Source organism: Oncorhynchus gorbuscha, linkage group LG24, assembly GCF_021184085.1.
Source record: "Oncorhynchus gorbuscha isolate QuinsamMale2020 ecotype Even-year linkage group LG24, OgorEven_v1.0, whole genome shotgun sequence".
NCBI lineage: Eukaryota > Metazoa > Chordata > Actinopteri > Salmoniformes > Salmonidae > Oncorhynchus > Oncorhynchus gorbuscha.
In genome coordinates this window covers 20,079,856-20,103,968 of record NC_060196.1, presented here as the reverse complement: position 1 = coordinate 20,103,968, position 24,113 = coordinate 20,079,856, and the positions used below count along the sequence as shown (strand labels likewise).

General features: G+C 41.2%; 2 protein-coding genes across 2 annotated transcripts in view; one reads left to right on the top strand and one right to left on the bottom strand.

The window, feature by feature from the left end:
* Positions 1-2,344: 2,344 nt before the first annotated feature.
* Positions 2,345-5,828, bottom strand: LOC124012762 (40S ribosomal protein S6). The gene is made up of 6 exons (XM_046326703.1): positions 5,733-5,828; positions 4,760-4,891; positions 4,116-4,326; positions 3,433-3,579; positions 2,742-2,899; positions 2,345-2,477 (listed from the first exon to the last, which is right to left on the bottom strand). Exons 1-6 carry the CDS (start codon positions 5,736-5,738, stop codon positions 2,382-2,384), a joined length of 750 nt encoding a protein of 249 aa, XP_046182659.1. The 5' UTR covers positions 5,739-5,828; the 3' UTR covers positions 2,345-2,381.
* A 2,946-nt stretch (positions 5,829-8,774) lies between these two features.
* LOC124012622 (alkaline ceramidase 2-like) overlaps positions 8,775-24,113 on the top strand; it is a 28,001-nt gene continuing 12,662 nt past the window's right edge. The window contains exons 1-4 of the mRNA XM_046326458.1: positions 8,775-9,129; positions 9,643-9,757; positions 18,351-18,492; positions 22,108-22,245. Coding sequence (XP_046182414.1) covers positions 9,022-9,129; positions 9,643-9,757; positions 18,351-18,492; positions 22,108-22,245 — 503 coding nt within the window. The 5' untranslated portion in view covers positions 8,775-9,021. The remainder of the gene's footprint in view (positions 9,130-9,642; positions 9,758-18,350; positions 18,493-22,107; positions 22,246-24,113) is intronic.

The window sequence follows — 24,113 nt, the reverse complement described above, 5'->3', positions numbered from 1 at the left end:
ACTGTGTGATCATGCTCTCCGCAGCCGATGTAAGACCTTTTAAACAGGTCAACATTCACAAGGCCGCTGGCCAGTCGGATTCTTAACAGCTTCTACCGCCAAGCCGTAAGACTCCTGAACAGCCGATTAAATGGCTACCCAGACTATAAGCATTTCACTGTAAAGTCTACACCTGTTGTATTCGGCGCATGTGTGATAAGGGAATTTATATGTTTAAGGTAATGACTAAAGAAATCCACCCTGAAACGTGTAAGACTATATTCCAATGTGGGACAAGTTAAGAGGGAGAAATATGTGAGGAAAACAGAGGCTGGTAGTCTACACATGATAGCTACAACAGGAGGGCACTTCCAAGGCCTCTCTTATCTGGGGAGGAAAAGAACGGTGAGAAACTGCCAAGGCTGGTAGAAAAGTGATAAAAATGTCTGTATCTGTGTGTGTGTGAGTGAGAGAGAGCGTAGAGGGGGTTATAAAGACTGTTCAAATTTTGGTTGACTTGTTCAGTGTATTTACCAAAGGTAGCACCAACATCTATGGGCTTTTCTTTTTTCCTGTTGTGTGTAATGTGCAGTAGCCAGTAACCTTTTCTACATTTTGTTACTTTACAGCCTTATTCTAAAATGGATTCAATTGTTTTGTTCCCCCTCGTCAATCTACACACAATACCCCATAATGACAAGGAAAAAAATAGTTTTAGCAATTTTAGCAAATTAATACCGCTGACGGGGCTAAATCCTGAAACATCCCAAGGCTTCAAATAACGTGAAAACATCCTTTTTATAACACTTTGTACAGCTTGACCATTACCTCATTATAAATCATTGATGCAATTACCTAACTGTTGTCTGACAGAGTAAATGGTTCATCCCGTTCTCTTTGTGGATGTTATCCATGCCTCAGGACATCCCCTCGAATATTCTACCAGAACAGCCATGTAGTTTCCCCCTTCTGAGTCAGTAGATCTGGGTCACTTTATGGCTGCATTTACAAGCAGGCCAAACTCAGATTGGTCAAAAGACCAACTGAGAAAAAGATCAGAATGGGGCTGCCTGTTTTAAAGGAGCTGTCGTCTTTCCTGTGATGAGTCCACAAACATCACCATTTTCAAAGCCTCTGCGTGGGAAGTGCAGTACTAATATTGAGGCACATTTGTATTTTTCTAACAGAAAAGAGAATGTGAAAATTAGTTCTGTACGTGCAAAAGTTCCATGTGTTGACGGACAAACAGATTTTTCATAATCTGTCTGGCCCCGGCTTCAGGCACATCATGGCAGTGTCAATAGCTGTTTGTTCATTACCCTGGCTTCCAAAGGATGGCAACTGTTTAATGAGATCCCCTCCAGATCAAAGACTGCCTTAAATAGCAGTGGGTACCTACATTTATTTTACGATTGCCCATGGGGCTGTGGCAGTCATTAAAACAGATTCCATCTCATGTCTTATCTACACCCTTTACAGATTTTAGTGTTCACCAATTACAGTGTCAAGAAAAAGGATGGAACCCTTTGGAATTACCCAGAGTTCTTAGTCTTGGTTCTTGCATAAATTGGTCATATAATCCAATCTTCATCTAAATCACAACAATAAACAGTCTGCTTAAACACACAATTACTTTGTTTTTATTGAATACACCATATAAACAGTTGCAGTGCAGGATGGGAAAAGTATGTGAACCCTTGGATTTAATTACTGCATGACTCTCCTTTGGCACCAATATCCTCAACCAAACATTTTCTGAGGTCAGGACTCTGACTGGGGGTCATCTCTGCAGGACGGCCATTCCTAGGGAGTAGCAAGTGCTGAAATGTCTTACTGTGGACGATGAACATAAAGGCTTTTAGAGATACTTTAGTAACCCTTTCCAGCTAAACGCAAGTCAACCATTCTTAATCTTGGGTTTTCTGAGAACTCGTGTTCAAGGCATGGTTCACATCAGGCTATGCTTGTTGTGAATCGCAAACTCACATTGTGTGAGTTTTTAAATAGGGCAGCTCTAACCAACATCTCCAATCTAGTCTTATTGATTGGACTCTAGGTTAGCAGACTCCTGACGCCAATTAGCGTTTGGAGAAGTCATTAGCCTTGGGGTTCACATACTTTTCCAACCTACACTGAATGTTTAAAGTATGTATTCAATAGAGAAGAAAAAGACTATTAGTTTAAGCACTGTCTATTGTTGCAACTTAGAGGCAGATCAGATCCCATTTGACCAATTTATGTAGAAATCCAGGTAATTCCAAAGGGTTCATACTTTTTCTTTTTGATCAATACAAATAGAACCAGGATGTTTGTTTCAGGCATGGACATTATTTTTAGATGTATGAAACAATAAAAAAAACAGTAACAGCATTTCAGCAAAACATTTAATTCAATTCCACATTTCACTTCTGGCTGGACTCAGATTTGGATGTGGATGCTCTAAGGGAGGAGAGACGGCGCCTTTTAGCGATCTGTTCCTGGCGCTTCTCCTTAGCCTCCTGCAAACAAGGATGAGATTTGTTAGTCCTCCTACATGTTACTCAATGACAAAATTGTTCACGTCATTGGGGATTTGATACATACGGACATTTTTAATTAATTAACCATTTTATGAGTCAACTTGCAATCATACATCAACTCGCTTGCAATCGTTGGAATGAAATCAATGGTGTTCACAACATTCAGGGCAATTCATTACACAGAATAGATAATGACTCATATTACAGCCAAATGCCGAAGTAGTGCCTAAGTCCCTTCGGTACCTTCATCCTCTTGGCCAGCAGCTTCGCGTACTCGGAAGCCTCTTCCTTGTTCTTCTGGGTGCGCTGTTTCTTAAGGGCAATGCGGCGGCGCTTGTGCTGCAGCACACGGGGTGTCACTAGCCTCTGGATCCTGGGAGCCTTGGTCCTGGGCTTCTTACCTGGAAAAGATGGGGGAGAAGAGGTGTTACCAGTGGCATTTACTACAAAGTGTGTGCATGCACATGGGAAAATAGTTACGGTTTCAATGTTTATGAAATGTATGTAGATCTTAGTGATTGAGAGTTATAGCAGTTGTTCATTCTAGTTAGCATTCTGAATGTTCACATGAAAGAATGTTCATTCAAAATGTCCCACATAAAACTATAAGTTGCCTCAAATGAGATTTTAGCAAATCTACTTATTGGGAGAGCATTGCAGTTCAACCAGCCATGGTCAGAGGGTCAGGTTGCATCTGGTAAAGCAGCTCTACAGTTTCTGTAGCACAACATTGTCCCCCCTTTGAGGCTACAGACCAGCCAGAAAGGGTCTACTGGTGTGCCAGACAATAACTTTTGCACAAATTGGCAAGCAGAAATATTAGAAGTTTAAAAAAATAAAATCATGCTGTCAAGAGTTTACAAGTGCTGATGTGCTAAGCTTGTTACCAATCCATTAATTAACAGGACCATTTAGAAGCAGTGTTGGGCCTCACCTTCTTTAGTCAGGGGTCTCCTCACAACATACTGCCTGACATCATCCTCCTTGGCCAGGTTGAAGAGCTTGCGGATCTTGCTGGCCCTCTTGGGTCCCAAGCGGCGGGGCACAGTGCTGTCGGTCAGGCCGGGGATGTCCTTCTCACCTAGGAGATGGGAGGGAAAAGGTGTCAGGCCACTAGATTTAAAATAAAAGTATTTACAGAAATCACCACCCAAATGGTTAACCACATCCAAGCGCTGGCAGCGGGAGCAGAACAGCACTGAGGATGTTCATCAAGTTGTTTTCAAAGGTATATAGTCTTGAAACATGCACGTCTTGTTTTCCTTAATGGGTTTTGTAAATTTGTATATTGTGTTTAATAGATTAGATTTATGCAGGACTCTTCTTAAAAAAATAGAAGGCCCTAAGTCTCAGTAGGACTTCCCCGTGAAAATGAAGGTTAAATAATACATTTTTAAAAATATGACCTTTCAAAATAACCCAATGTTAAAATGGGGAAAGGATTGGGAGAGCATTGCAGTTCAACCAGCCATTGTCAGAGGGTCAGGTTGCATCTGGTAAAGCAGCTCTACAGTTTCTGTAGCACAACACTGTCCCCTCTTTGAGGCTAGAGATCAGCCAGAAAAGGTCTACTAAGGTGTGCCAGAGCAAATGGTTACCATCATTACAACTCCATACCTTTCTTGATGATAACCAAGTTCAGCACGCTGAGGTTGGCATCAACAATGCAGCCACGGACAGACTTGCGTTTGCGCTCTCCTGTCCTACGGGGGCGGTAACAGGAATGGCCCTTGGCAAGCAGCAAGCGCACACGGCCATGGGTCAGCACACCCTGCTTCATGGGGAAGCCCTGCTTGTCGTTGCCTCCGCTGATGCGCACCATGTAGCCCTGGGAGAGATGAGAGCCAAGATTAAGTTTTTAAAAAATTGCTCTATACAAGGACCTGATGATCATACAAGTTAGACATTCGTTTAGTGAAATGTATTAGCGAAAGGTTTGGAAGAGCAATGCAGTTCAACCAGCCACGGTCAGAGGGTAAGGTTGTATCTTGTAAAGCAGCTCTGCAGTTTCTGCAGCACAACACTGTCCCCCCTACAGACCAGCCAGGAAGGGTCTACTAAGTTGTGTGAGATCATGTTGAGTTGAACACGAGCAGTATGCAAGGCATTAAATTGACTATTCCAAAATTACCCAGTGCTATAGTCAATGAGCTTGGAGTAAATAATGAAGACTACATTCACTTGAGTTTGAGGCTAACTATTTGTAAAAATTGCCTGCAGGATCTGAAAACTGAGCATCTTTCTTAGTGACTGTAGCTTACCTTCCACTCATCTCCCAGGGGATCAGCAGCCACCTCTGTGGCCATACGCTTCTCGTAGAAGGTTCGCAACTTGCGCTCATCATCCACTTCAATCAGCTTCTGACAGCCAGTGGCAGGAAACGAGATATTCAGCTGAGAGAGACATATATAGATCAGTGTGTTGTAGATTGACCAGATGTAGCAAGGTCTCCTAGTTGGGAAGGCCATAGCAATGTACATCAGGCAGATTGTTTGCTAGACGATCACCTTGCACCTATGCTACCCATCCATAACCAACTTTAAATGTCTTGAATAATTAACTACTACAGTAGCCTAACCAAAACGATGGTGAGACAGCTGAATTGAGTGCAACATGATGCAGATGTACACGGGATGCTAGCATGTTGGCTGTTAATGCAATTGGTTAATTCTTGTTAGCTAGTTTCCTAGAAACAAGATTCGTTACACAGAACACGGGATGCAAGTGAATTTCAGTCACGGGAAAATAATTCGGCAGCTAGCTTCACACTATTTGGAACGATCCAGGGACAAGCTGTTAAGTAGCTAACGTTAACTGTAGTTAACCAATGTCGGAAGCTAGCTGGCTGTAAGCGGCCTACGTTGCGATTAACAAACCTGCAACTGATTGGCGAAATATGGATGTGTGAACAAACCCACATCAGAGATCATATTCGTACCCCCACCCCAAAGAACAGCAGAGGATACGTTGTTGCGGTTCTTTGAATGACGCCCGGCAAGACATGCACATTTCTCTCAGGAGGCAGACATGTTTTCAGGTTCACTTAGTAACGTTGCCAGCCATAGCTAACTAGCTAGCTAGCAACAAAATCAACATGCATCCTAAAATACAATACAATATCTGACTAAACAAGATACCGTGTTATAATATTGTAATAAACTACTCCAATTCGGCCTGGACATTAACAAGGATATACACGTTATTTGAAAGATGAGTTTAATTGAATTATCTTACCTTCATTTTGTAAAACTGTCTCGACAACAGTCTGCCACCGAAAAGAGAGCGGATGTCCGCCTTGCTGTCTCACATAGGCATCATATGTTATCGCGATAACACGTGGTGTTAGTTACAATGTTGCGTTTTTCTCATATTAATCTTTCACCAGCATTTAAAAATGCATGCACAAATGTAATGGGGACATTCCGTTTAATACTCCTAAATGAAACATGTAATTATAAAAACATTGTAACTGAACCTGGTCTCTAATATCCCCATATTCCCCTCCAATGACAGTATAAACAAGGCATTCGTCTTTCTTTATTGTCAACTATAGGCCTTTCAATATAATTCACTACATATATGATTTCATAATTTTTGTCTTTATGGAAAATTATACTTGTGCATCATCATGCATCTGTTACAATTAGTTGCTGTATTCAAGGGTAGGCCTACTTGAGATTTCACCACCCTTCAGTGCCAGAAACATGGGAGGGAAAGGTAGATTTATGGAGTAATGGGGTGGAAGAGCCAAGATTGAGTGAAATGCTAAGGAAATCTTCAGGGGATGTAGTATTTAACTATGCAATTCATTTCCTTAGGAAGACGAGAATAATGGGTAGAATTTAGACCTTCCCTTTCACTGGTCCACACTCCAGTCTAGTTGGTGGCGGTAATGCACCCCAAAGTTGGTTGCCAACTGCCATATAAATCCACAGAAGAAGAAGAAGAAGAAGAATTACAGCTAATTAAATTGTAGACCAGTTAGCCAAAAGAGCTTTGAAACCTGATATAATTGATATTAATGTTCCACTGGGTAGAGGTGATGCCAAGTGTATGATCAGAGTCATTTTGATAGATGTGTGGCAGAAGAGATGGGACGGGGTTGGACGGGTTGGAAGGGATTTTGGGGATGTGGGAGGGTCTATAAGAAGTTAGTAGAGCTCTTTGTTTATTTTCTCAGAAGTACTGAGTTAGGTAGGAGGATTTAGAAATGTTGTAAACCGTGATTGACCACACAATCCAGCACAGTAGGTTGCAGCACGCAACGTTGGCTTGCGGACCACCATTATATACCGTATGTGAACTGATTGCCCCCCATCTATCTTCAGAGCTCGTGCTGCTAGGTGACCTAAACTGGGACTTGCTTAACACCCCAGCCACCCTACAATCTCAGCTTGATGCCCTCAATCTCACACAAATGATCAATGAACCTACCAGGTACCACCTCAAAGCCGTAAACACGGCACCCTCATAGATATCATCCTAACCAACTTGCCCTCTTGACTGTACAGTATGTTTGTTTTACTCCATGTGTAACTCTGTGTTGTTGTATGTGTCAAACTGCTTTGCTTTATCTTGGCCAGGTTGGCCAGTTTGCAATTGTAAATGAGAACTTGTTCTCAACTTGCCTACCTGGTTAAATAAAGGTGAAAAAAAGAAGAGAGTAATTGGGTGAGGAGGATCGCGGAGGATCGCGGAAAATAAAATAAGGAAGGAAGTGGAACATATTATGAATAAAGGTGGAGTGGGGGATTGCACAGGCCTTCTGAAAGATCTGGTGAATGAGAAGACGATGAAAAAAAGGAGAGACATTGAATATTTATTGAGTGAATATGGAATGGAGGATTGCACAGAACCTTTTGAAGAGCTTGAGGAGGAAATGGGACAGGACGAGAGTGAGGATGAATTAAATGTAGTGGCAGGTGCTTTGATGACTGCTGAGAAGAAGTTGAGTGTAGAGGAAGGTAGTGAGGTGAGGAAGGTGGGCGTCAAATGCAAAAACAGGGATACAAGCTCCAATAGTTCAGAGATTAAATTTGTTGAGAGTGAGGGTGAAATACCTGCAGCGAGGATCACCAATTTCGGGGCTCGTCCTAAAGATGATTTTGGTCCAGTGGGAGTGAGAATTGTAGAGAGAATGGAGTTTTGCTGTGTGGTTGATCCATATGTGGTATCAGGTTGGGTGGAGGAGAGGTTGGGGACTGTTGAGATGGAGAAGGTAACTTGGAGTGGACTCGTGATTATTTATTGTATTTCCTCCGCCCAGAGGGCGCTCTGGTTTACGAGATTAGGGGCAATAATTTTGACGTGCTTTTCTCTCTATGACAGGGTGCCGTTGAAAGGAATGATAAAGGTGGTGGCTTGAAGTGTTGAGGGGGAGCAGTTGAAATGGAAGATTCCCAGTGTCTGTAACGCCTGCCGCTTGATGAAACATAGGTCCGTTGGGGAAAAGGAGAAGACATTATCTGTCATGCTGAGTTTTGATTCAGTTGTTACCAGATAAGGTAAAAGTAGGAAGTGTCAGTTATCCATTGAGAGTTTATGTTCTGAAAATATTACAGTGTTTTTGATGTCAAGGTTATCAGCATATTGCAACAGATGCCTAGATGTGAGAAGTGTGCGGGAGGGCATGAGACAAAGGAATGTGTAGTATCGGTGTAGAAAGTTCTGTGTGTTAGTTGTGGGGGTGATCATGGGACTGGAGATACGAGGTATCCGGTGAGAGAAAGGCAGATTGAGAGTAGTACAGAAAGTGTTGAATACTGGAGCAGTGAAGAGAGTGATAGAGAAGGGTGGGTATAGGGTGAGGGATCCTGAGAGGATTCCTGTGGGTAGGCAGAGGTCGAGAGAGTGATGGGAAGAATGTGCGCTTCAGTAAGGTGGGCTTTTTAGCATTTATAGCCATGGTTGTACTGCAGAAATGAATCGAAAAGTCACAGAAAATATAGTTTGTAGTGGTAGCGGCAGAGAGGTACTTGGGATTGCGAGGATTTACTGCAGAGCAGCGAGAGGCGGTGTTGAGTGGTAGTGATATGTCCTCTCAGACCGTTGGTCTGGAGTAGGAATAGATAGGGTTAAATAGTGGAATGAGTGGTGTTTATGTTAGAGAGGGCTAATAGGTGGTAGGGTAATTTTCCTTTTTCCCAATTTTGCATTATTATTTCCAATAATGTAATGTATGTAGACCGTGAATGGCATCACACACCAGTGCAGTAGGTGGCGGTGTATGCAACTAGAAGTTCGATGCGATCCGACAACCAAATCCCAAGAAGAAGATGACGAAGAACAAGAACAATAATTACAGCGCTTTTGCATTTTGTTGAGAGCGGAGTTGCACGACAAGCTTGCATTGGGATATACTGGTGATTTAAAATGCGTTTGAATCTGGATGCATTTTGTATACAGCTACGTGCTTCAAATTATGGTAATCGATCGTCGAGCGGTCCACAGCTGATTTGATAGTCAACTGCTTTATCTCAATAGTGACTGCGGAGTCCTATCCATTACTAGACCAAGTCGAGACATGACTAATCCTATGTTTTGGGACCAACTGCAAGCTGGAAGCTCCGAGGTGGACTGGTGTGAAGGCAATTACCTTATTTACCCTAGCATTGCAGAGTTTTATAACACGGTTAGTCATTTATCTTTATGCCAATATTGTAATCTGTTTTGTGACAGCCATTGCTTAGTGTCAATATTTGCTAATCCTTACTTTTCTGCATGGCACTGCTTCCCGTTATTTACTGTATTGTGATTTCGTTTGAATGTTACTACCCCAGATTGGTAGTCGACACATCCTCACTTTTCAACAGTTGGATTTTTAGGACATAGAAGGGGGTAAAGAACACAGACGCAATGGCACCTCCTGTTTCAACAGCTGTCAGCTACCATCAATGCTGAGTTGTTTGTTTGTTTTTGCCTATCAAGAAGACATCTTGGTATTTAGATGAAACATTTTCATATTGTTCAGTAGGCCTACCTCTTGTATACGTGATCCTAAAGATTCAGAAGTTCTGTTGCAATACAGAGTGAAATTAACGGATGTGTGTATTGTATTTATATCAAGCATATCACATGCTTGGTAACTTTTAGGCTACAATTCTGCTCACATTTTCATTCCCTTATTTTTTTCCCCTCATTTCAGATCAGCAACATCTTGTTTTTTGTTTTACCGCCTATATTAATGTGCTTGTTCCGCCAGTATGCAACACATTTCAACAGTGGAATATATCTCATTTGGATTCTACTGGTTGTGATTGGTAAGTTGTTTTGACAAAGCATGATAATTCCTTCATATACTTTGACGTGTGTGTGTATGTGTGTGGTCTGAACATCATCTTAGTTTAAGGGCACTCATACTTATAGGTTTACGTCTGAAAAAAAGGGGTCTGAATATATAGAACACATCCCACACATTTTCGTTTAATCGAAGACTTAAGGATGGCTATGTCACTAAAATGGCCATGCCTAGGTGTATGATGGCACCAACCAAACATTGCTATCACAGTTAGTGCATTCGGAAAGTATTCAGACCCCTTGACTTTTTCCACATTTTGTTACGTTACACCCTTATTCTAAAATTGATTAAATAGTTTTTTCTCATCACTTTACACACTATCCCATAATGACAAACCAAAAACAAGTTTTCAGAACATTTAGCAAATGTTTAAAAAAAATCAACTTCACATTTATGTAAGTACAGCCTCAGGTCTTCTTGGGTATGGCACTACAGCTTGGCTCACCTGTATTTGGGGAGTTTAATCACATTCTTCTCTGCATTCCTCAAGCTCTGTCAGGTTGGTTGGGAAGCGTCACTGCAGTGCTATTTTAGATCGGGTTCAAGTCCGGGCTCTGGCTGGGCCACTCAAGGACATTCAGAGACTTGTCCTGACGCCAATCCTGCATTGTCTTGGCTGTGTGCTTAGGGCCGTTGTCCTCTTAGATGGTGAACCTTCACCCCATTCTGAAGTCCTGAGCGCTCTGGAGCAGGTTTTCATCAAGAATCTCTCTGTACTTTGCTCCGTTCATCTTTCCCTTGATCCTGACTAGTCTCCCAGTCTCTGCCGCTGAAAAACATTTCCACAGCATGCTGCTGCCACCACTAGAGGGATATCTTCAACCACCAACTTACCATCCTGAGACAAGGCTGAGTATAGCCCACAAAGATCTCCGCCACGGCACAACCCACCATGCTTCACCATAGGGATGGTGCCAGGTTTTCTCCAGGATGTGGGACTTAGCATTCAGGCTAAAGAGTTCAATCTTGGTTTCATCAGACCAGAAAATCATGTTTCTCCTTTAGGTGCCTTTCGGCAAACTCCAAGTGTGCTGTCGTGCCTTACTGAGGTGTGGCTTCGGTCTGGCCACTCTACAATAAAGGCCTGATTGGTGGAGTGCTGCAGAGATGGTTGTTCTTCTGGAAGGTTTTCCCATCTCTACAGATGAACTCTGGAGCGATGTCAGAGTGACCATCAGGTTTTTGAAAACCTCCCTGACCAATGCCCTTCTCCCCCTATTGCTCAGTTTGGCCAGGCGGCCTGCTCTGGGAAGAGTCTTTATTCTCCTTAATTTTCATGTTATCCAATTGGTAGTTAGTCTTATCGCTGCAACTCCCGTACGGACTCGGGAGAGGTGAAGGTTCACAGCTGTGCGTCCTCCGAAACACAACCCAGCCAAGCCGCAATGCTTCTTGACACAATGGCTGCTTAACCCGGTAGCCAGCCGCACCAATGTGTCGGAGGAAATACCGTACACCTGGCGACCATGTCAGCGTGCATTGCGCCCGGCCCGCCGCAGGAGTCGCTAGAGCGAGATGGGACAAGAACATCCCTGCCGGCCAAACCCTCCCCTAAACCCGGATGGCGCTGGGGCAATTGTGCCGCCCCATAGGTCCTCCGGTCGCGGCCGGCTATGACAGAGCCTGGACTCGAACCAGGATCTCTAGTGGCACAGCTAGCACTGCCTTGAACCACTGCACCACTCGGGAAGCAACTTCTTCAATTTGAGAATGATGGAGGCCACTGTTTTCTTGGAGACCTTCAATGCTGATAATTTATTTGGTACCCTTCTCCAGATCTGTGCCTCGACACAATCCTGTCTCTGATCTCTACGGACAATTCCTTCAACCTCGTGGCTTGGTTTTTGCTCTGACATGCACTGTCATCTGTGGGATATTATGTAGACAGGTGTGGGCCTTTCCAAATCTTGTCCAATCAATTGAATTTACCACAGGTTGACTCAATCAAGTTGTAAGGATGATCAATAGAAACAGGATGCAGCTGAGCTCAATTTTGAGTCTTGTAAGCAAAGGGTCTGGATACTTATGTAATAAGGTATTTCTGTTTTTTATTTTCAAAAGTTTCTGAACCAGTTTTTGCTTTGTCATGAACTTCTTGGTGACAGGGGGCAGTATTTTTCACGTCCGGATGAAATTCATGCCCAAATTCAACTGCCTGCTACTCATCCCCAGAAGTTAAGATATGCATATTATTAGTGGATGTGGATAGAAAACACTGAGGTTTCTAAAAATGTTTAAATGATGTCTGTGAGTATAACATAACTCATATGGCAGGCGAAAATCCAACCAGGAAGTGGGAAATCTGAGGTTTGTAGGTTTTCAACTCTTACACAAGATACAGTGGAAATGGGGTCATGTTGCACATCCACTTGATGTCAACAGTCGTTAGGACATTGTTTGATGCTTCTACTGTGAAGTGGAGCCAAATGAGAGGGGAATGAGTCAGGTGTCTGGCAGAGAGCCACGGCTCGTGACGCGCGTTCATGTGAAAGTTACCTCGCTTTCCATTGCTTTTCTACAGTCAGAATTCTCCGGTTGGAACATTATTGAAGATTTTTGTTAAAAACATCCTAAAGATTGATTCTATACATCGTTTGACATGTTTCTACGGACTGTAACGGAACTTTTTGGACTTTTCGCCCTGACTTTCCGCTGTTTAGATTTGTGTACTGAACGTGCGAACAACAAGGAGGAATTTGGACATAAATGATAGACATTATCGAACGAAACAAACATTTATTGTGGAACTGGGATTCATGGGAGTGCATTCTGATGAAGTTCATCAATGGTAAGTGAATATTTATAATGCTATTTCTGACTTCTGTTGACTCCAACATGGCAGATATCTCTTTGGGTTGATTTGTTGTCTGAGCGCCGTACTCAGATTATTGCATGGTGTGCTTTTTCCTTAAAGTAAAAAAAAAAATCTGACACAGAGGTTGAAGTGGATCTAAAATTCCATGAATCCCCTTATGATGACTATTTCTGTAAATTGATGTGGCTATGCAAAATCACTGGATGTTTTTGGAACAAGTGAACGTAACGCTCCAATGTACACTCAGATTTTTGGATATAAATATGAACTTTACTGAACAAAACATACATGTGTTGTGTAACATGAAGTCCTATGAGTGTCATCTGATCATCAAAGGTTAGTGATTAATTTTCTCTATTTCTGCTTTTTGTGACTCCTCTCTTTGGCTGGAAAAATGGCTGTGTTTTTCTATGACTTGGCTATGACCAAACATAATCGTTTGGTTTGCTTTCGTCGTAAAAGCCTTTATGAAATTGCACACTTGTGGCTGGATTTACAACAAGTGCATCTTTAAAATGGTGTAAATTACATATGTTTGAGGAATTGTAATTATGGGATTTCTGTTTTGAATTTGGCGCCCTGTAGTTTCATTGGCTGTTGACGAGGTGAGACGCTACCGTCCCACATACCCTAGAGGTTAAAGAAAAAAATAAGCAAACGTGTTTGGTGTTCGTCAAAAGTTATGTGGGAGACTCTCCAAACATATGGAAGAAGGTACTCTGGTCAGATGAGACTAAAATGTAGCTATTTGGCCATCAAGGAAAACGCTATGTCTGGCCAAACCCAACACCTGAAGGCAGGAATGATGGATGGTGCTAAATACAGTGGAATTCTTGAGGGAAACCTGTTTCAGTTTACCAGAGATTTGAGACTGGGACAATCACCCTAAGCATACTGCTAAAGCAATGCTCAAGTGGTTTAAGGGGAAACATTTAAATGTCTTGGAATGGCCTAGTCAAAGCCCAGACCTCAATCCAATTGAGGATCTGTGGTATGACTTAAAGATTGCTGTACACCAGTGGAACCCATCCAACTTGAAGGAGCTGGAGCAGTTTTGCCTTGAAGAATGGGCAAAAATCCCAGTGGCTAGATGTGCCAAGCTTATAGACACCCCAAGAGACTTGCAGCTGTAATTGCTGCAAAAGGTGGACCTACAAAGTATTGACTTTGGGGGGTGAATAGTAATGCACGCTCAAGTTCTGTGTTTTTTGTCTTATTTCTTGTTTGTTACACAAAAAAATATATTTTGCAAATCAAATGATACAAATCCCCCCAAAATCAATTTTAATTCCAGGTTGTAAGTCAACAAAATTGGAAAAATGCTAAGGGGGTGAATACTTTCGCAAGCCACTGTAATTGCAAAAGGGTTTTCTAATTATCAATTAGCCTTTTTAAAATAATAAACTTGGATTAGCTAACACAACGTGCCATTGGAATGGTTGATGGTGATGGTTGCTGATAATGGGCCCCTGTACGGCTATGTAGATATTTCATTAAAAAATCTGCCCTTTCCAGCTACAATAGTCATTTACAACATTAACAACGTCGACACTGTATTTCTGCTGAATTTGATATTTTAATGTACAAAAAAAAATGTTTTTCAAAAACCGAGGACATTTCTAAGTGACCCCAAACTTTTAAGTGTGTGTGTGTCTACACTACCGGTCAAAAGTTTTAGAACACCTTCTCATTCAAAGGTTTTTCTTTATTTTTACTATTTTCTACATTGTAGAATAATAGTGGAGACATAAACTATGAAATAACACATGTGGAATCATGTAGTAACCAACAAAGTGTTAACCTCTCTAGGGTGTGTGGTTTTTGGCCAACATCCAGTGAAATTGCAGAGCACCAAATTCAAAAACAGAAATAGTCATTATAAAAATTAATAAAACATACAAGTGTTATACATCGCTTTAAAGATTAACTTCTTGTTAATCAAACCACTGTGTCAGATTTCTTAAAGGCTTTACGGCGAAAGCATACCATGCGATTTATCTGAGAACAGCGCCCAGCAGACAAATCATTACAAACAGTTACCAGCCAAGTAGAGGAGTTACACAAGTCAGAAATAGTGATACAATTAATCACTTACCTTTGGTGAGTGCAACCATGTGAAGATCATAAAGACTCCCATTTACTCATGATCGTTTTGTTCAATAAAGTCCCTCATTGTATCCAAAAACCTCCGTTGTGTTTGTGCGCTTTGTTCAGTAATCCACAGGCTCAATGGTCCACTCATTCAGAGTGGTCTTACTCCCTCAATTTTCAGAATACAAGCCTGAAACAATTTCTAAAGACTGTTTACATCTAGTGGAAGCCATAGGAAGTGCAATTTGAGTCCTAAGTCGATGCATACTGTAATGGCATTTAATAGAGAACTACAACAACAACAAAAATCCCACTTCCTGGATGGATTTTTCCCATGTTTTCTCCTGCCATATCAGTTCTATTATACTCAGACATTATTTTAACAGTTTGGAAACTTCAGAGTGTTTTCTATCCAAATCTATCAATTATATGCATATCCTAGCTTCTGGGCCTGAGTACCAGGCTGTTTACTTTGGCCACGCTTTTCATCCAGAAATGACAATAGTGCCCCCTACCCTAATGAAGTTAAACAAATCAAAATATATTTTATATTTGAGATTCTTCAAATAGCCACCCTTTGCCTTGACAGCTTTGAACACTCTTGGCATTCTCTCAACCAGCTTTGAGGTAGTCACCTGGAATGCATTTAAATTAACAGGTGTGCCTAGTTCAGTTAATTTGTGGAATTTCTTTCTTAAAGATATACTTCTCCTTAATGCAACCGTTGTGTCAGATTTCAAAAAAGCTTTACAGCGAAAGCACACCATGGAATAATTGGAGTACAGCGCTCCAAACAAGCCATACAAATACCCACCATGTTGAGGAGTCAACAGAAGTCAGAAATAGCATTAAGTATTCATTTACCTTTTGATCTTCACTTCATCAGAATGAAATCCCAGTTCCACAATAAATGTTTGTTTTGTTCAATAAAGTCAATTTATGTCCAAATACCTCTTTGTTTGCGCGTTTAGTTCACAAATCCAAATTCACAAGGTGCGAGAACTAGGTCCAGACAAAGGCAAACCGTTCCATTACAGTTCGTAGAAACATGCCAAACCATGGATAGAAACAATCTTTATGGTGTTTTATCATAAATCTTCAATAATATTCCAACCGGACAATTCCTTTGTCTTCAGAAATGAAAGGGAATGCAGCTCGCTCTCACTGCCACGTGTGTGATTTAGCTCATGGCATTCTGTCAGACCCCTTAGTCAAACGGCTCTTATTCGCTCCCTCTTCACAGTTGAAGCCTGAAACAAGGTTCTAAAGACTATCTAGTGGAAGCCTTAGGAAGTGCAATCAGACCACATTTTACACTGTATATTGGATTGGCAAAGACTTAATCCTACAAACCTCAGATTTCCCACTTCCTGGTTGGATTGTTTCTCAGGCTTTTGTCTGCCATATGAGTTATGTTATACTCACAGACATCATTCAAACAGTTTTAGAAACTAAAGAGTGTTTTTCTTTCCAAATCTACTAATAATATGCATATCCTGCCTGAGTAGGAGGCAGTTTACTCTGGGCACCTTTTTCATCCAAGCTACTCAATACTGCCCCCCTGTTAACAAGAAGTTTGTGGAGTGGTTGAAAAACTAGTTTTAATTATTCCTAACTAAGTTTATGTAAACTTCCGACTTCAAGTGTGTCTGTATGTATGTGTATATATGTATGTGTGTGTATGTATATCTATATGTATGTGTGTTATTTATTTGACCCATATACCAATGGGTTCCCTTCTTTGCAAGGCATTGGAAATCTCCCTGTTTTTTTGTTGAATCTGTGTTTTGAAGTTCACTGCTCAACTGAGAGACCTTACAATTATCTGTATGTGTGGGGTACAGGTAGGTAGGCATTCAAAAAGCATGTCAAGCACTATTATTGCACACAGGCCATGCAACTTATTAAGCAAATGTTTGCTCCTCAGCTAATTTAGGCTTGCCAATAACAAAGGGGTTGAATCATTTTTGACTCGACGTTTCAGCTTTTAATTTATTTATTTGTAAAAATGTCTAAACATCATTCCACTTTCACGTTATGGGATATTGTGTGTAGGCCAGTGAAACAAAATCTAAATTTTAATCAATTTTCAGGCTGTAACACAACAAAATGTGGAGAAAGTGAAAGGGCGTGAATAGTTTAAGAGTTCAACTGATATTCCTCCGGTTTTGCCGTGTTTGTGAAGTCAAAGGGGACTGGAATAGTTATTTCTACAGCTGCCATTTCTGTTTTGTTAGGTCTCTGCGAAGCCTACGCTGCAGATTATTGTACAGGCTGTGGGGTTGCCTAAATTTACAGCATCACCCACAATCCCAAACAACATATTCAACTGTATCCTGATCTGCAAGTCTGCAGTCTAAAATGGATGACTATAAAGACCGTAAAATAGATTCCAGAGTTAATAGCATACTGCATTACATGCCTAGTGGGACAGCAGCTGCACTGTGGCCACAATTCGCATAACTTCTGCCTCTTCTTACAGTTTCTAGAGCTGAGTTCACCTCTGACCTGAGTTGGAACACAGAGCTGGAATCTAATCTAGAGTTGTATGCCTGGTCTCCTGGCGCCTTCCTCTGTCTAGCTAGGCCCTACCCAGAGTGTCTGGATGCAGTGAACACTAAGAGGATGTTTCCTAATTCTGGTCCTGTTGACCTGAAGGGCAAAAACAAAAATGTGCCCCCTTTTTAGTCCTCAGGACCAGAATTGAGAAACACATCCTCTGTTCACTGCATGCAGTTCTGAAGGGACTGGATAAGTCAAGCAGTGTGGCAATGGCTCCACCTTGGTGAAAGGGATTGGACACCACAACATAAATAATCTTTAGTGTGGTCCTGTGTAGCTCAGTTGGTAGAGCATGGCGCTTGTAACGCCAGGGTAGTGGGTTCGATCCCTGGGACCACCCATACCTAAAATGTATGCACACATGACTGTAAGTCGCTTTGGATAAAAGCGTCTGCTAAATGGCATTTATTATTATTATTATTATAGTTATTAATTTATTCCACTGTAGCCTAAGAACACGTTTCCGCCACAGCCGTCCACTGAGATGGCCTCACCTTGCCTCCCCATGGACAAAAGAGAGATTTTGCCACATTGTTCACACCTGTGTGGTTCTGTCGGATCTGGGGAGGTTAGAGTTTAGGTGGGGGGCTAGGGGTTGATGTCTGTAAGGGAGATAATTGTGTTTCAGGTGAACTCTCCCTCTGTTTTCAATTGACTTCTGAGAGGATGTGTGATTGTGTTTCAAAACATCCTACCGCTAATCAGATAAGTTTGATTTCTGCAAGAGGGTGATATTTCCTTGTTTTGAAAGAACCAAGACCACAATTTGATAAGGGAACATTTTTGGAAAATTATCACAAAGTAATAATATAAAAGTGAATAAAATTAGTCTGGGGGAGTTGAGGAGCTCTGTGTGCCTGCAAATCCTGTGCATCTGAAATGGTACCCTATTCCGGAGTCACTGCTTTTGACCAGAGTTACAGCAATTTCATTCATAGTCCAAATAACACACCACCTGTGGACTACCAGTAACACCTGTTGTCAATAGCCTCACAAATGATCAGATGTTGTCTTATTATGCCTATTAAAAGGCACAGTGTTGGTTTTGTATAGTAGGTAACTCTGGTGTGTGTCTCCCTTGGCTCAGGTATTGGCTCCACATACTTCCATGCCACCCTCAGTTTCCTGGGTCAGATGCTGGATGAGTTGTCCATCCTGTGGGTGCTCATGTGTGCCATCGGCATGTGGTTCCCCAAGAGATATCTGCCCAAGATGTTCAGGAATGACAGGTGAGTCAACAGTTTGCCTTGTCTCACTGCTAAATTCACGCCCTTCACCTTGGCCATTTCGCTTCGATGTTTGCAGATATGAAGGGTCTGTGCAGACTCTAGCCTTTTTGGGGACTGGTTGGTTTCTGTTCCATTAAACTATATGATATCAAATAAAATGTTATTTGTCACATGCTTCGTAAACCGTGATATGCTGATATGCTAAACAGTGATACATACGTACGTACGTTAAACATACATTGCGTACCATACATACATGCATACACTTGTGTCCTTTTGAAATTATCTGAATTTCTGCATAAATTAGTCATAAAATGATATATTTTATATTTCTAAAGATTTACATTTACATAATTTAAACATTTGCAGTGTAGGTTTTAAAAAGTATGTGAACCCCAAGGCGAATGACTTCTCCAAAAGCTAATTGGAGTCAGCTAACCTGGAGTGTAGTCATTGAGGTGAGATTGGAGAAGTTGGTTAGAGCTGCCCTGTCCTATAAAAAAACTCTCAAAATGTGAGTTTGCTATTCACTAGATGCATTGCCTGATGTGAACCATGCCTCAAACAAAAGAGTTCTCAGAAGACCCAAGATTAGTTGTCGACTTGCATAAAGCTGGAAAGGGTTACAAAAGTATCTCTAAAAGCCTTGATTGTCTATAAATGGAGAAAGTTTAGCAGTGTTACTCTCCCTATGAGTGGCCGTCCTGCAAAGATGACTGCAAGAGCACAGCGCATAATGCTCAATGAGGTTAAGAAGAATCTTAGTGTCAGCTAAAGACTTAAATAAATCTCTGGAGCATGCTAACATCTCTGACGAGTCAACGATACGTAAAACATTAAACACGAATCTTGTTCATGGGAGTACACCACGGAAGAAGCCACTGCTGTCCAAAAAAAACCCATTGCTGCACGTCTGAAGTTCGCAAAAGAGCATCTGGATGTTATTGTAGAATAATAGAAGACATCTAAACTATGAAATAACACATATGGGATCATGTAGTAACCAAAAAAGTCTTAAACAAATCAAAATATATTTGAGATTCTACAAAGTAGCCACCATTTGCCCTGATGACAGCATTGCAAAGTCTTGGCATTCTCTCAACCAGCTTCATGAGGTAATCACCTGGAGAGCATTTCAATTAACAGGTGTGTCTTGTTAAAAGTTCATTTGTGGAATTTCTTTCCTTCATGAGTTTGAGTCAATCAGTTGTGTTGTGACAAGGTAGGGGGGTATACAGAATATAGCCTTATTTGGTAAAATACCATATTATGGAAAGAACAGCTCAAATAAGTGAAGAGAAACAAAAGTCCATTACTTCGACTGACCTTCAAGTCATAATCTGGAACATTTCAAGAACTTTGAAAGTTTCTTAAAGTGCAGTCGTAAAAACCAAGCGCTATGATGAAACTGGCTCTCATGAGGACCACCACCAAGAGTTGTCTCTGCTGCAGAGGATAAGTTCATTAGAGTTACCTGCACCTCAGATTGCAGCCAAATAAATGCTTCACCGAGTTCAAGTAACAGACACATCTCAACATCAACTGTTTAGAGGAGACTCTGAATCAGGCCTTCATGGTCGAATTGCTGCATAGAAACCACTGCCAAGAAACACGAGCAATGGACATGACCGGTGGAAATCTGTCATTTGGTCTGAGTCCAAATTTGAGATTTTTGGTTCCAACCGCCGTGTCTTTGTGAGACAGAGAATAGATAAACAGATGATCTCCGCATGTGTAGTTCCCCCCGTGAAGCATGGAGGAGAAGGTGTGGGGGGTGCTTTGCTGATGACACTGTCTGTGATTTATTTAGAATTCAAGGTACACTTAACCAGCATTGCTACCACAGAATCCTGCAGCAATATGCCATCCCATCTGGTTTGCGCTTAGTGGGACTATCATTTGTTTTACAACAGGACAATGACACAAAACACACCTCCAGACTGTGTAAGGACTATTTGACCAAGAAGGAGAGTGATTGATTGAGTGCTGCATCAGATGACCTGGCCTCCACAATCACCTGACCTCAACCCAATTGGGTTGAGCAGCCAACAAGTGCTCAGCGTATGTGGGAACTCCTTCAAGACTGTTGGAAAAGCATTCCTCATGAAGTTGGTTTACTGAATGACAAGCGTGCAAAGCTGTCATCAAGGCAAATAAATGGTGGCTACTTTAAAGAGTTAACACTTTTAGTTACTACATGATTCCATATGATTTATTTCATAATTTGATGTCTTCACTATTATTCTACGATGTAGAAAATAGTGAAAATAAACACTCTAAAATCAGTAGGTGTCAACTTTTTACTGGTACTCTATAAATAAAAAATGTAAACTATATAATGTTGTGGATCAGTCCTCATATTTCTCCTATCACAGCCATTAAACGTTGTAACTGTTTTAACAACACCATTGGCCTCATGGTGAAATCACTGAGTGCGTTCCTTCCTCTCTGGCAACGGAGTTAGGAAGGACGCCTGTATCTTTGTCGTGACTGGGTGTATTGATACACTATCCAAAGTGAAATTAGTAACTTTCACCATGCTCAAAAGGATAGTCAATATTCAAACATTTATTATTTTTACCCATCTACCAATAGGTGCCAGAAGCATACCACCCTGCATCCCACTTTTATCTGAAGCTAAGCAGGGTTGGTCCTGGTCTGTCTCTGGGTGGCAGACTAGATGTTGCGGGAAGTGGTGTTGGAGGGCCAGTAGGAGGCACTCTTTCCTCTGGTCTAAAAAAAGAAAAAGAAAAACACTTAGGCCACCGAGGTTAACACCCCTGTCTAAATTGCCAATACCACCATGGCCACCTAATCGTTCCCAGCTTCCAATTGGCTCATTCACCCCCCCTTCCTCTCCCTTGTAATCTTTCCCCCTGTCATTGCTGTAAATGAGAACGTGTTCTCAGTCAACTGGTAAAATAAGGGTTAAATGAATGCAAATAAAAGGTGCCCTTTGCGACGCATTGAAAAACCTCTTTGGACCTTGTGGTTGAAACTGCATTTGAAATTCACTGATATTGAATACTTGACTAATGACATTTCAGCTTTTCAGTTGTAATTAATTTATAAAAAATTCTAATAGCATAATTCCACTTCGACATTATGGGGTGTGTGTAGGCCAGTGACAATCTGAATTTTATCCATTTTAAATTCAGGCTGTAACACAACAAAATGTGGAAAAAGTCAAGGAGTGTGAGTACTTTCTGAAGGCACTGTTTGTCCTTTTTTTGTAACCAAAGCCATCACATCTCTGAAATCCAGCCTGGTCTGGGCTTGCACTTTACTGAACTTTTTTGACCTACCATTGCACACTGCATTTTGATCCAGTGCATTTGGATTGATGTGAAGTGTTTCCTGTGTTGGTGGCTTTGGACGGGTATCCTGGCTAAACTGTCCTACATCAAAACAATGGATTTTTCAAATCCTCAGATAAATTGCATCTATTTGAAACCTCAATATACAGCTGTTTTTGTTATTTTATACTGTTTTTCTGTTTGTGCACTATACTCCCATGTCGCACTCCTCCCAGTGCTCATCACATTCTAAATAAAGCAGATGCAGCTTTGCCAGTATGTTTTTCTCTGTGGTCATATAGGTATCTTTACCTTCCAGGTCAAGGTTCAAAGTGGTCATCGGCATCTTGTCCGGGATCACCACTGGTTTGGCCTTCGTTAAGCCCGTCATCAACTCGGTGTCTCTGATGACTCTGGGTATCCCCTGCACCGTTCTGCTCATTACTGAGCTCAAAAGGTGAGAATGATTCACTGTTTACTTCAACAGGTGAGTTATTAAGAACAAACACCAACAAATATCACATGTAATAGACTAGCTGGTACATCCTGTTGCAGAAGTGGGACCAAGTCACTATTATTCGAGTCACAAGCAAGTCTTAAGTCACAAGATCCATCTCACGTCGAGTACCAAGTAGAACAGGTCGAGTCAATTTCCCAGCCCCCGTCCCAACAGGAGGCATTTTGCCTCTTTGTAGGCCGTCATTGTATATAAGAATTTGTTCTTAACTGACTTGGCTAGTTAAAAAAAGAAAATTCCATGTTGTTCATTCTAAGAGCAAGTCAATTCAAGTCGAGCAAAGTTTTCAAGTCATGTCTGAAGTCGAGTCAAAAATCTAATCTATATATGCGATGACTTGTTCAACTAAAAATCTTTCTCTTTTTATTGAGACTACCAGCCTTTTTCATTATTTTGTCTACAACACATTTTGATCATGTAATTGTAAAATGGGGACCTTGTAGCAGTTATAAGGACATGAAATCAGCAGAAGGCAAGATAGGTTGATGGGGAAAGTGCTATATCATACAAAATATACATGGGCAATAGCCCAAAAGAAATAGCCTCAGGACAGGTTAAGCCTGATACAATCTGAACAGACACCGGTAGAGAGCAAGACTGTAAAGCCTCCCCTTGGGAGACCAAATTGCTATATCCATACCATTTATACATGGAACAATAATTTGCATTTCACTAGCGACTGCCACAAAATGAGTGACAAAACATGGCCAGATAATTTCAAGTCATCAGTCTCAAGTCAAAGTCGAGTCCCGAGTCTTGAGAGTCCAAGTCAAGTCTCAAGTCATCAATTTTGTGACTTGAGTCCACAAATCTACCCTATTGTATGGGGCCTACAGCTAGTTGAGTTTGCTGTCCAGCTGTGTGTGCCCATGCGATAGTGGACGTGTGTGGGTATGCACGCGAAAGCCGCAAAGTTGAGCCTCAGGGATAATGTCTTCCTCTCACTCGCATTGAAAATAGTGATTTGCCTCACTTTGCGGATTCTACATCAAAACCTTACCTCAATTAATATGATTTCGTGTTTGATAATATGTAAGCATCAACAATTCCCAGTGCTTTACGAAAGTGACAAGTGTAATGGTATAGTGATGTCACAAGTTTCATGGCAAGTAAGCAACACATGAAGTGGACTCAATTTCCCAGGGAAAAGAGTTGTCATCCAGAGGCACGTATTTATTTCTAAACTAGGCACACAATTGGTGACCTAAAACAGGTTGTTAAAGGACCATGGAGTTTAGTCTGCTTCTTGTTTCATGATACTGGTATCGTGACAACACTATGTTGTAGTATAGTAATTTTAAACCAGTAATGGGCAACACTCAAATCAAATCAATCAAATTTTATTTGTCACATACACATGGTTAGCAGATGTTAATGCGAGTGTAGCGAAATGCTTGTGCTTCTAGTTCCGACAATGCAGTGATAACCAACAAGTAATCTAACTAACAATTCCAAAACTACTGTCTTATACACAGTGCAAGGGGATAAAGAATATGTACATAAGGATATATGAATGAGTGATGGTACAGGGCAGCATACAGTAGATGGTATCGAGTACAGTATATACATATGAGATGAGTATGTAGACAAAGTAAACAAAGTGGCATAGTTAAAGTGGCTAGTGATACATGTATTACATAAGGATGCAGTCGATGATATAGAGTACAGTATATACGTATGCATATGAGATGAATAATGTAGGGTAAGTAACATTATATAAGGTAGCAATGTTTTAAAGTGGCTAGTGATATATTTACATAATTTCCCATCAATTCCTATTATTAAAGTGGCTGGAGTTGGGTCAGTGT

Bases quoted from the DNA above. Each gene is read 5' to 3' on its own strand.
- LOC124012762 (XM_046326703.1), bottom strand. The intron at 4,327-4,759 runs GTAAGCTACAGT...CATCTCTCCCAG, and splicing joins CCCTGGGAGATGAGTGGAAG to GGCTACATGGTGCGCATCAG. The intron at 2,900-3,432 runs GTGAGGCCCAAC...CATCTTTTCCAG, and splicing joins GAGACCCCTGACTAAAGAAG to GTAAGAAGCCCAGGACCAAG.